Here is a 12,989-nt window from a genome sequence, read left to right on the forward strand (position 1 = left end):
ACACAGGGATGAAACATAGTACTATGCAATACATATGTGTGCATATAGTGCAGTATATACGTGTATATAAATTTTACCAAGGAATAATTACTGCATATTAAAGTAAGACTTTTATGTTAAATGGATTTCTTGAACTAAAACGAGTGATAATCTTCTCGTTCTCTTGCCTCTGGCTACGTAGTTCAGGTGACAGAGTGGGTCACTGGAAAGCTAGCTATCAGTTGTCATAATAATGAGGCATAAACCAAGGGGCAGCATATTCATACCTCTTGTTTGAGGACTGCCAACTTTAAAAATGATTAATTTTGAATCTGAAATTTAGGTATGTCTTTCATTCCTTATATAGTTTAATTATGGATAAACATGGTTTGAACTCCCGGCTTGCTAGTTGTTGTGGTTGTTGAATATATTAGCCTTAATCTTAAGACTCACTAGATTTAAAAAGTTGGATCATAATATTGATATATTTCTCATTTTGATTCAGTGAGTGATGTCCAGTGCCACGGATGAGCTTCTGAAAGCATGGGCACCAAGTTACCTATTGATGTGTTGGTAATTTGGTTAAAGTCAGATCAGCAACTTGGGATCTTGTTTAAAAATTAGTATTTTAAAAAATCATATTCCTCCAATTATTAATAGCCAAGTATCAATTGAATTTAATTTAGTCTTCACTAAGGATACATATTTTGGTCTATTATGATATTGATGATTTTTTAAAAGTTTCGTGTCACTACAGTTTTTGCAATGAATCCAACTGGGGGAACATGAAGTATTATTCAGCCTACTTTGTAACTAATAATAATGAACTTTATTTTCTAAACTTGGAAAAATTTCCAAATAAGGAAATTTCTCTTTTTTGAGAACATATTTTTAATTTTATGTAACTATATATACCAAAAAGTCTAGTTTTACCTAGCTATTTTATTTTTAAAATTTTCTATTTATTCACTATTAAAATGTAAGGAAAATTAATATTCTCAGTATTTTGCAGTTGACACACTTTAATAAAGCTAATGTTTGAAATAAGTTAACTGGAATGTTTTAATCCAATAAGCGTGTATTTCGCTTACTTTAGTGGAAGCATTTCTTAAAATCTGAACAAAGAGTAAAAGCTATGTATTGTCTAATATGAAATTTGTGACTAAAAATTTTGATTTGTTACAGGATTTTATATTATTGGGAAATAAAAAATTGAACCACTTTTAAAAAAAAATATTGAATATCACTTCATAAACTTTTAAAATGTTATTAACTTTAGTTCCCAAAATCGAATTATATCCACTGGGATTAACTTATTATTTAAAAAAAAAAAAAAACCTATTTTATTTTTGGCACAATCATTTTGCATCAAATCAACAAATCACTTTTTAAAGAATAATTTTTATGTTGTTTCTTCAGACCTTATTTAATCCTAATAAGACTGTGGTGAAGATGTTTGTTGTGATATATGACTTACGAGATATGCCAGCCAATCATCAGACATTCCTACGACAAAGAACTTTTTCTGTACCTGTTAAACAAGAAATGAAGAGAAGTGTTAATAAAGAGAACATCCGACATACAGAAGAACGGTTATTACGCTACCTCATACATCTGAGGTAATGTTTCAAATAAATATGAAAATGTTACTTTGGAAGAACAACTTCAAAATCTTAGTTTAACACCTGTCACTCTAACTAGACCAGTGTCCTTTGGAATTTGCTTAATTTGGAAACTTTTCATATGCCAAGATGCAGAAAACACATGACATATCTTACTGCGGTCATTGTTACTTGTTGAATTAGAGCTTTCTTTCTTTCTTTCTTTTTAAGATTTTATTTATTTATTTGACAGAGAGAGAGAGAACCCAAGCAGGGGTGCAGCAGAGGGAGAGGGAGAAGCAGGCTCCCCACTGAGCAGGGAGCCCGATGCGGGGCTCCATCCCAGGACCCTGGGATCATGACCTGAGCCGAAGGCAGACGCTTAACCGACTGACCCACCCAGGCGCCCCGAATTAGAGTTTTCATTTATAGTGATGTAATGTAAAATAGTTTATATCACATGCTGACATATCTGGGGCAGTGAAACACATATTTGAAACCAACAGAATTATAAAATCAACCACATATGTGGTTTTGTATTTTCTAGTAGCCACATTAAAAAAAGTAATAAGAAACAGGAAAGATTAATGTATTTTATTTAACCCAACATACCCAAATGTTTGAATATATATCCAACAAAAATTATGAATGAGGTATTTTACATTCTTTTACTGTATTAAATATTTGAAATTAAGTGTAGATTTACAGGAACAGCACAACTCAATCTGAACTAGCCACATTTCAAGTGCTCAATAGCCACATGTGGCTAGTAGCTACTGTATTGGGCAGGGAAGTTTTTAACTTTCATTCATTCATTTAACAAATATTTATGTGTCGGGCATGCTTCTGGAAACAGCAGTGTGAAAATCTCTGTTCTCAAAGAATTTAAATCTAGTAATTCCATCAGAAATACCTTTTCCTATAACTTTTGCTACCCAGATCACAGCACTAGGTTGTGAGAAAGTGTTTGCCCTTGAGGTCCAAGTTGCCAGTATTCTAGGGCTATGTTTTCTGCCCTTAAATCCTACAGTAGCTCTCAGGCAATGAGCAAATCAGTTGGTTAAGAGAGAGCTGAATAGCCTTTTTTTTTTTTTTAATAAAGATTTTATTTATTTATTTGACAGAGAGAGGGAGAGCACAAGCAGGGGGAGCAGCAAGCAGAGGGAGAGGAAGAAACAGGCTCTCTGCTTTGCAGAGAGCCCGACATGGGGCTCGATCCCAGGACCCTGGCCTCATGACCTGAGCCAAAGGCAGACACTTAACCAACTGAGCCACCCAGGCACCCCTGAATAACCTTTTGCTTATAACTTTGTTCTTAGTAATTTTCTGATGCTGTTCATAGTAAATTCTCAGTCGCATCAGTGAGAGTTATTCATTTTAGCCTAACTCCTTGCTCCAAAAGTAGCTATTCATGAGAAGGAGGCACCTCTCATCCAGGGCTCAGGCAGAAGACCTCTAATCTGCTACTGATGGTGACCACCAGCTATCTTTCAATAGATCTGCTTGTGGTGGTCTGGAGTGAATAAAGAGTGAGCTGGCCACTCAAGTCCCATACTTGAAAAAGTCTAGTACAGGAGCGCCTGGGTGGCTCAGTTGGTTAACGTCTGCCTTTGGCTCAGGTCCTGATCCCAGGGTCCTGGGATCCAGCCCCATGTCAGACTCTCTGCTCAGCGAGGAGCCTGCTTCTCCCTCTCCCTCTGCCTGCCACTCTGCCTACTTGTGCTCTCTCTCTATCAAATAAATAAATAAAATCTTAAAAAAAAAAATCCAACCCTCTTCTTTAAAAAAAAGAAAAAGTCTAGTACTGCTTAATTGGTATTCTTACCTTGGGGTTTTCTGGCTAGTGTTCTGAATCCTAAGGACATGTTGAACTGGCTCAATGTTTTTAAACCCAACTCTACACTACCTGTCATGAGCCTAATGGGAAATGTTATGCAGATTGTGGAATGAAAATCTGAAAACAGACTTGGAAGACTTTTAAAAAGAGAAATGGAATGAAATAGCGACTATAAGATAGCTCCCAGCCCAATTTGGGATAAGATTCAACTCTCTCTAAACTTCCATTTGATACCATTCCTCTTGAAGTTTCACCACCATAGCCATACATAACCAACATTCACTAAAGTAAACATCAACTACCCCAGCCTTTATAATCCCCACATAGTGATTAGATACTTTAAATGCTGTAAAGAAACTTCTTTGGGAAGTATACCATATATGTATGAGTATATTATACTTGTTAAAGGTCTCAGTTTTCTCCTTCAGATTAAGAAGGTGAAAAAACTTCAGACAGAATGAAACAGTGAGCTGACAGTCAGCTCACATACATCCAACCACCAGATTTTTCAGCTTATTTAGGAGTAAAATTCATAAACCCAAAGAGTATTTCTGCTATGCATAGGGAAAACCAGAGAGAGAGCACTAAAGAGTATGTTTGTATGTTTGATTATCTTCCAGATAATTTGTATGACAAAAGACTCCAGATAAACACAGTTCCACACACAGTTGTTTGTTTGTTTTTTTTAAAGATTTTATTTATTTATTTGACAGAGAGAAACACAGCGAGAGAGGGATCACAAGCAGGGGGAGTGGGAGAGGGAGAAGCAGGCTTCCCGCGGAGCAGGGAGCCTGATGGCTGGGCTCGATCCCAGGACGCTGGGATCGTGACCTGAGCCGAAGACAGACACTTAACAACTGAGCCACCCAGGCGCCCTCCACACACAGTTTTGATAACCATTTTCATTTCACTGCAAACTTTGGTCTTTTAATGATGGTTAGGCTTTACTTAGCTAGCCATTGCTGATGATAGCTGTAATTCCTCAGTACTGTATTATTTTCTGGGGTTACTTTTCAAGTTTGGAATCCATTTTAATGTACTCAAAATTGGGAGAGGGCAAGGGGCCTGGGTGGCTCAGTCATTAGGCATCTGCCTTCAGCTCAGGTCATGATCCCAGTGTCCTGGAATCAAGTCCCACATCAGGCTCCCTGCTCAGCGGGAAGCCTGCTTCTCCCTCTCCCGCTCCCCCGGCTTGTGTTCCCTCTCTCGCTGTGTCTCTCTCTATCAAATAAATAAATAAAATCTTTAAAAAAAAAAAAGTTGGGAGAGGGCAAGGTATGTGAACTAGAAGATGCTAGGACTGCAAAGCCCAAATGCAGTATGATTGACTGATGTGAACTGAAACTTGACACTGTAGGTGAGGAAGGTGCATGTGTTATGGTGTCAGGGATGAAAAGTAGGATGGTATGTGAAACAAGCTTTATAGAAAGAAACACCTCTGATAATTAGAAGAAGGAAAGGGAGTATGGATTGTTTAGGGAATAGTAAGGGAGAAGCACTTAACTAGCAGCACATACTTTGGCAATAGAAAACTAAATAAATATCTTGTTGACGAGTCACTCTTAATATTGTAGCAAGACTAATTCTTCCTGGGGTGCCTGGGTGGCTCAGTTGGTTAAGCGACTGCCTTCGGCTCAGGTCATGATCTCAGGGTCCTGGGATCAAGCCCCGCATCGGGCTCCCTGCTCGGCAGGAAGCCTGCTTCTCCCTCTCCCACTCCCCCTGCTTGTGTTCCCTCTCTCGCTGTGTCTCTCTGTGTCACATAAATAAATAAAATCTTTAAAAAAAAGAAAAGAAAAAAGACTAATTCTTCCTGCTTTCAAAATTAAATTATTCAAGTTTGTTTGTTTTAAAGACTCAGTCCCTGAAATGTTGCATCTTTCTGTTTGCTTGTTTGTATAGGTTCCAGAGCTCTAAATCTGGAAAGATCTACCTCCATAGAGATGTACGGCTCCTGTTCTCAAGAAAGTCAATGGAAGTTGATAGCGGTGCTGCATATGAACTCAAATCTTACACTGAATCGCCAACAAACCCTCAGTTTTCACCAAGATGTTGATAAGGAGTGACTATTTAAAGTATTTGCTCAGTACCCAAGTTTGAAAGTAAAAATTAGCGTAGAATGGAGTGTACCAATTAAAAACCAGGAGAGTGGATCCTCTCCTGTTATCCTGGACCAGTTTTTATTAAAGGATTCCTGAAATGAGATCCACATATTCCAAGTAGACTGGAAACACTCATGTCCTAATAATCCTTTTTGTACTGTTGAAACCACTTCATTGGACGTGTTGCAATAGCAAATCCCCTCCCTCCCTCCCCCCCCAGTTAGATTAGTGTTTACACATTTTATTTCTCAGTTATTTAATATTTAATGTTTTCCTTAATACTCAAGTGATGTTTGTCTCTAGTGTTCTAATGTAGCACAAATCCTATGTAAAATCATACTATGTATTTTTGACATTAATGTTGAAATCCAAAATATATGCACAAGTCTTTAATTTTGTGTGATGTGTTTTAAGTACTATTCATTTAATTTATTGAAAATGAGAATGAAATGTGGAGCTTCTTTAAGATTAACGCACTATGCAAGCATGTGTACTTTTTATATCTCCCAGCTCTAGTTTTTACCCCATCCAGGTTGCTGTTTCACATACTAGTCCTTTAACATGCTGTTTTGGCAGTGCAATGTGGACTAAGCTGCTTCACATTCCCTTTGCAAGTTCATATCATTATGCCCATTCATACTCCTTTTAGAACTCCTTATCCCCAAAACAGTTCTATTTTTCCTTAATTACTACTACAGAGGCTTTACATTAAATTGCTGTCCCAAGCTACATAACTTTTGCAAATTGTTAAAAAGAATATGTACTTTGAAAACAAATTAGTATTTATATTGTAAATATATGCAAAAAAACAAAGAAATGTGTATTTGGCTTTTATTTTTAGATGAGACATTCATGTGATTGATTTCTGGTAGCCATCAGACAGTTTCCATTCTAGCTTTACAGCAGACAAGAAGAGAGGGAAGATGTCTTGAGCCTCTTCCCCAAAGAAATTTATCATTTTTTTTTAAGATTATTTATTTATTTATTTGGGAGGGAGAGAACAAGCAGGGAGGAGGGTGAGAGGGAGAGAGAGAGGCAGACTCCCTGCTGAGCAAAGAGCCCAATGCTCGGTCCCAGGACCCAGAGATCATGACCTGAGCCAAAGGCAGACACTTAACCAGCTGAGCCACCCAGGTGCCCAAAAATTTATCACTTTCTTGCTCAGGGTCACAATGGAAGGAAGGCATTTGCCAGGTAGGAAAGCCCTTAAGGAAGGGAACTTGACTGAATGCATCAAAAGCCCTCCATCCATCCCCCTTAGAAGAGTGGTTTTAGATGTTTGTGCGGGGACAGTGGACAACAGCAGATCAGATAATAAGGCACAGATACTGGGCATGCTGGTACAAATTTGCAGGTGCAGGTTAGAGAATACGTACCACTCAAGTAGGCCACACCAGGAGACCTGGGAGTCAAGGACCAGGTGAGTGCTCTGGAATTTGGGAGACTGGAAAGTCTTTATTTTGGAACCCAACTAATGGATGACTATTCAAGGGAAATCAGATGAGTGATGAGTATGTGGTTGTGGGGTGGCCAACAAGAAGACTCTTATAAATTTCTTTTAAAATATGAATGGGGCACCTGGGTGGTTCAGTTGGTTAAGCATCTGACTCTTGGTTTTGGCTCAGTTCATGATTTCATGTGGCTCAGGTCAGGATCTCATGGGTGGTGAAATTGAGCCCCTCATCAGGCTCCGTGCTCAGCTTGAGGATTCTCTCCCTCTGCTCCTCCCCCCACTTGTACACATGTGTTTGCTCTCTCTCAAATCTTTAAAATACCAGCTAAGAGAGAAAAGGCTCTTAATATTCCATAAAGCTTAAAAAAAAAAAGTTGTCAATGGAACAAACTTATGAAGATTTATTCTTAATTTTCAGGCCATGGAATTTTCAGTCCTAATTCCATTAGGACCCAGAACATTGCGATTGTAGTCCTAGCTCTAATAGTATCTGATAGGACTGACTCCAGGAATTCTCTAAACTTTCTGGGGTCTGTGTGATTGAGAAAATGGGGTGAGAGTATTGATAATTTGCCTGCTTAAATTCTGTCATCTGATCCTTGGAATAAGTATCCCAATATGTGTATCTTTTTTTTTTTTTTTAAGATTTTATTTATTTATTTGACAGAGAGAGACACAGCGAGAGAGAGAGAGAAACAAGCAGGGGGAGTGGGAGAGGGAGAAGCAGGCTTCCCACTGAGCAGGGAGCCCGATACAGGGCTCGAACCCAGGACCCTGGGATCATGACCCGAGCCGAAGGCAGATGCTTAACAAATGAGCCAACCAGGCGCCCCTCAAAATGCCTTTTTTAAAATTAAATGTTGTTTCTTTGACCTCTCCAGTAATCCAAAAATTAGTGATGTATGTTGTATGCAGGTATCTTTTTATGTGGATACCTCACTGTAACCTTTCTAGAATTATTTCTAGTACATGGCTTTCCATGTTTCTGGGTATTTAATTTTTTTTGTAAGATTTTATTTGAGAGAGAAAGTGTGTGTGTGTGTGTGTGTGTGTGTGTGCAGGAGGGGAGGGATAGAGGGAGAGGGATACTGCGGTATCATTACCCAAGCTGAAGGTAGACGCTTAACCGACTGAGCCATCCAGGTGCCCCACAAGATAGATAAATCTTTAAGAAAAAATTAAAAAACTCCAGGTCACAAACAACTTGCAGAAAGTCTTTGGAAATTTTCTTATCAGATGAGAGTAAGTGATGAAATGGGACTGAATAGAAGGCATCCAAAAGAAGACTCCTTTTTGGGGCCCCTGGGTGGCTCAGTCGGTTAAGCATCTGCCTTCACAGGTCGCGATCCCAGGGTCCTGGGATCAAGCCCCATGTCAGGCACCCTGCTCAGCGGGGAGCCTGCTTCTCCCTCTTCCTCTCCTACTTGCCCACCCCACCCCCACACTCCTGCTCTCTCTCAAATAAAAATCTTAAAAAAAAAAAAGATTCCCCCCTGCCATTTTCCCCCACCAGGTCTTTGTCATTCCCAGAATGAAGGAAAGGAAAACATTTCTCTTTCAAGTCCTCATTCTAAGGATTCCCACCCTTCGCTAATTAGTTTTGTGAATGAAGCAGTGATTCTTTTTCAAACTTAAAAGATTCATGCAATACATGTCCATTATCAGATTTTTTCACACTATTTAATGATGTAAAGTCAATATGAAAGTCCCTTTCTCTGTTCATCCTTTGAGCTATCACTTTACAGAGGTGGTCACTGTTGAAATTTCGGTATTTGACACTCCATACGGTCTACAAGACCTAGGAATACAGTGTCAGTCTAGATGGGAAGACAGCTTTTCATCACAGTAGGAATTCTTTTTCAATTCCTAAAATTATATATGCATTGGAATCAGCCCGTGCTACTCCATCATGGATCATTATGAGAAAGATGTCCTTTCTAAAATTTTTATTGTGGAAGTATAGTTGGTGAGATATGTGTTTTAAACTTGGACCCTGGGAGGAGGAAGAGAACACATGAATGCCTAATATGAATGTGCCACACAGTGTAAACAATTTGCATGTTATTTAATACTTAAAGCCATACCGTGGAGAGTATGGATCTATTCTATAATGAAAGAAAAGGAAGCTTGAAGAGCTTGCCCAAGGTCTCACTGTCAGAAGACTCAGGATTCAAATCTGAGTTAAAGCTTAAGTCTTTTCCACTCTACTACACTGGAATTTTGCCTCTTTTTTCATTCTTTTTCCACTAGTAATTACGGTCTAGCATAAAATATACTTTCATCAATATTCTTGGCAATAAAGTTTATAAGTTGTGTGTGATAAGTGAGACATAAAAGGCAATGCCTATTAATCATTAGGGATAAAAAAAAAGACTTGGGAAAAAAAAAATAAAAGCCTTTAGGAAGAAATGTCCTAAAGCCACTCAGAGGCCATTCAACTTAGTATACTGTCAGGAAGCATGCAAATAAAGTTCAGGGAAATTTTAGAAACACATTGTGGTAAATATTTCAAAAGATTTTAATTTTGAGAGAGAGCGGGTTGGGGGGTTGGAGGAGTAGAGGGAGAGGGAGAGAGAGAATCTCAAGCAGCTTCCACGCCCAAGTGAGCAGTGCAGAGCCCGATGTGGGGCTCAATCCCATGACACCAAGATCACAACCTGAACCAAAATCAAGAGTCACATGCCCAACCAACTGAGCCACCCAGGCACCTCATTTTAAGAAATTTTAAAGGTTTAAAGTTTGTGGAGTCTCTTCCAGACCCCACTGTTCATCATTCTTTTTAACTCATTCAAAATTTTCCTGTTTGTACTTTCAGTTCATATAAAGATCTCATCTCGCTAAGTCCCTAGAGAAGTGGCATCCTCCAATTTCTAGGTTCCATTTCCAACACTGAAGTTTTTGAAACTGCTCTCTCTTTTACAGTTAACTGACCTTATTCAGGTAATGTTTGTTCCCTAGGCTTAGCTCACAAAGTCACCGTTTATATTCAGGGTTTTGGGCATTCCATATCTCACTTGGCTTCCTGAGTTGATCTTTCAGGCTCTTCCTATATCTTCCTTTCATAAATGTATTCTGTTCTTGGGGTGCCTGGCTGGCTCAGTTGGTGGAGTGTGCAACTCCTGATATTGGGGTTGTTTGAGCCCCACATTGGGTTTAGAGATTACTTAAAAATAAAATCTTTTAAAAGAATGAGCTGGTGCCGCTGCCACTGCAACCAAGACGGCCAGGAGACTCAGCCTTCCTCAAGAATGCTTGGGCTAAGGAGCCAGTGCTGATCTTGTCCTTCACCATTGGAGGCCACACTACAATTCTGCCCACCCTCAGCCCCTTCACCAAATACACCACCATGATCAACCAGGCCACACCCTACAACTATCCAGTGCCCTCCGAGATAATGGGGACATGCCCGACATGCCCACGTCTCCGGTTTGGAATGGCTGAAGAAACTGTGAGCACCTCCGGTGACATGGAGGAGGCCCCCTCCCCTGTGGACAATACAATGCGAAAAGCCACCCCAGGGGAAAAAATGAATTCTGATCTTGATACTTGCCACAATATCAGCAATGATGCAGGTGGATTTCCTCTCTCAGCTGCTTGATGAATAGATGGGGTGGGACATTATCTCCTTTGCTCCTACAAACTCTTGAGCTAGGGCACCTACACCTCTAAAAGACCACTGATCTTTTTTTTTACACCTACCAAGTTCCAAGCCTGAAAATTCTTGTGCATGTGTGGATCAGAATCACCAGGGGGAGCTTTGGTTAAACATAAATACTTGAACCTTGCCCCATACCTAATGAGGATCTCTGTTAATAGGGTTTCTCAGGGGTGCCTGGGTGGCTCAGTTGGTTAAGCGACTGCCTTTGGCTCAGGTCATGATCCTGGAGTCCCTGGATCAAGTCCCACATCGGGCTCCCTGCTCGGTGGGGAGTCTGCTTCTCCCTCTGACCCTCCCCCCCTCTCATGTGCTCTCTCTCATTCTCTCTCTCTCAAATAAATAAATAAAATCTTTAAAAAAAAAAAAGGGTTTCTCAGTGATTCTAATCCCTGTGGCTAATTTAATTAAAATTAGATAAAATTTAAAATTCAGTTTCTCAGTTGCACTAGTCACATCTCAAAAGCTTGAGAGTCAAATTAGAGGCAATTCTTTTTTGTTTTTTGTATTTTTTAGGGTGGGGAGGGGCAGAGGGAGAGAGAGAATCAAGCAGGCATCTTGACCTGAGCAGAAATCAAGAATCAGACACTTTAGGGCACCTGGGTGGCTCAGTCAATTAAGCGTTTGCCTTCAGCTCAGGTCATGATCCCGGAGTCCTGGGATGGAGTCCAGGGATTGAGGCCCAACATAGAGCCCAGTGTTGGGCTCCCTGCTCAGCGGGAAGTCGGCTTCCCCTTCCGCCCCTCACCCTGCTCGTGCTCTCTCTCAAGTAAATAAATAAAATCTTTAAAAAAAAAAAAAAAAGAGTTGGTCACTTTAACCGCCTGAGCCACCCAGGTGCTCCTGTTACTTGTTTTTTGTTTTTGTTTTTGTTTTTAATGTAGGCTCCATGACCAGCATGGAGCCCAACATGGCTTGAACTCAACGACCCTGAGATCAAGACCTGAGTGAGCTGAGATCAAGAGTTGGAGGCTCAACGACTGAGCCACCCAGGTGCTCCTGACTAGTGACAACTGTATTGGATGGCAGAGATACAGAATATTTCCATCATCATAGAAATTTCTATTGATCAGCACTGATCTGAATATATAGATGGCACTTGAAGCTATGAGGTGGAAGTGATCTAGAGAGTGTAAAACTTGAAAAAGAAGGGGATCCAAGGACAGAATTGTTAGAATCTTCCCATTAAGACGAAGGTAAAGACTCAACAAAGGAGATTAAGAAGGAACGGCCAGAGAAGTAGGAGAGAATAATAGAGTAGTATCCTAGAGGTCAAGAGAAATAAGTTTTGAAAAACAGGATGTTGGTGGTCAGCGTGCAATTTTAAACATTAAGGTACATGGTTAATGATGCAGAGGACTGTTACCTGTGGAAGGATGGCTTCTCAGTTCCCCACAACGTGGCACTGACCTTTGTAAATTCCCCAATGACCAAAGTCAGCCTCCCAGAAATTCAAACTTGCCTTCATGTGAGTGTCACTATCAGGAACAGAATCTCTTTATCCAAGATCACATATACTGATTTTTTTTATATATGTGGTCTCAGATTTTAACTCAAGCTCACAAATACATTGATACAAGATTTATACCAGAATGCCTATTTATTTATTTTATTTATTTATTTATTTATAAAGATTTTATTTATTTGACAGAGAGAGACACAGCGAGAGAGGGAACACAAGCAGGGGGAGTGGGAGAGGGAGAAGCAGAAGCAGGCTTCCTGCGGAGCAGGGAGCCCGATGCGGGGCTCGATCCCAGGACCCTGGGATCATGACCTGAACTGAAGGCAGATGCTTAACGACTGAGCCACCCAGGCGCCCCTAGAACGCCAATTTATTAATAGAAGTACAACTGTTAGAGCTTCAGTTAGCCTAACTAGTGCAGTCTCCTCTCTCCCTATAGTTCTGTATGAAGGGATGGCAAATTTTCAGTAAGTTACTTCGTGATTATGGAATGAGAACAAATAGTTGATCTGTTTCTCAGCTGGCCCAGCTTAAAGCACTCTCAACGGGTATCTTCCTCAAAGAGTTGGCCTCTTTAACTCTTGTATTCTAAGTGCTTGCTTGCCTGACAAACCTCTTCCTTCTTTTCTCTGAAAGGAGTGCAGTTTAACACTTTGTTTTTCAAGTTGCAATACCAATGCAATTCTTCCTGTCTGAGATTCTTCCAAGGAAACTCTGGTTGAATGTTTTGATGGTTTCCAGATTCCCCCAGAATTGCATTCATTATCTGTTGCTGTTTACTAGTTTACCTCTTAGAGGGCAATCTTATTTCCAAGTTTCTTGAGAGACACTTCATTGCCAGTAGCTATTCAGATGTCAATTAGAATGAGGATTAAATGTAAAGTCAACAGATATGGTAAT

At 40.0% G+C, this 12,989-nt stretch overlaps 1 protein-coding gene across 9 annotated transcripts in view; it reads left to right on the top strand.

The window, feature by feature from the left end:
* Positions 1–6,336, top strand: part of ATOSA (atos homolog A) — a 99,189-nt gene extending 92,853 nt beyond the window's left edge. For all 9 annotated transcript variants that reach the window (XR_008508050.2, XM_064570460.1, XM_054513547.2 and 6 more), the window contains 2 exons: positions 1,399–1,598; positions 5,320–6,336. Coding sequence is in view for 8 of the 9 variants with exons in the window: in XM_064570460.1 (XP_064426530.1) it covers positions 1,399–1,598; positions 5,320–5,473 (354 nt within the window). In the remaining variant the exon portion in view is untranslated. The remainder of the gene's footprint in view (positions 1–1,398; positions 1,599–5,319) is intronic.
* The last annotated feature ends 6,653 nt before the right edge of the window (positions 6,337–12,989 follow it).

This window comes from Mirounga angustirostris, unplaced genomic scaffold (genome assembly GCF_029215605.1).
Source record: "Mirounga angustirostris isolate CCGP_5_RB_7025 unplaced genomic scaffold, mMirAng1.0.hap1 SCAF_9, whole genome shotgun sequence".
NCBI classification, from domain to species: Eukaryota; Metazoa; Chordata; class Mammalia; order Carnivora; family Phocidae; genus Mirounga; species Mirounga angustirostris.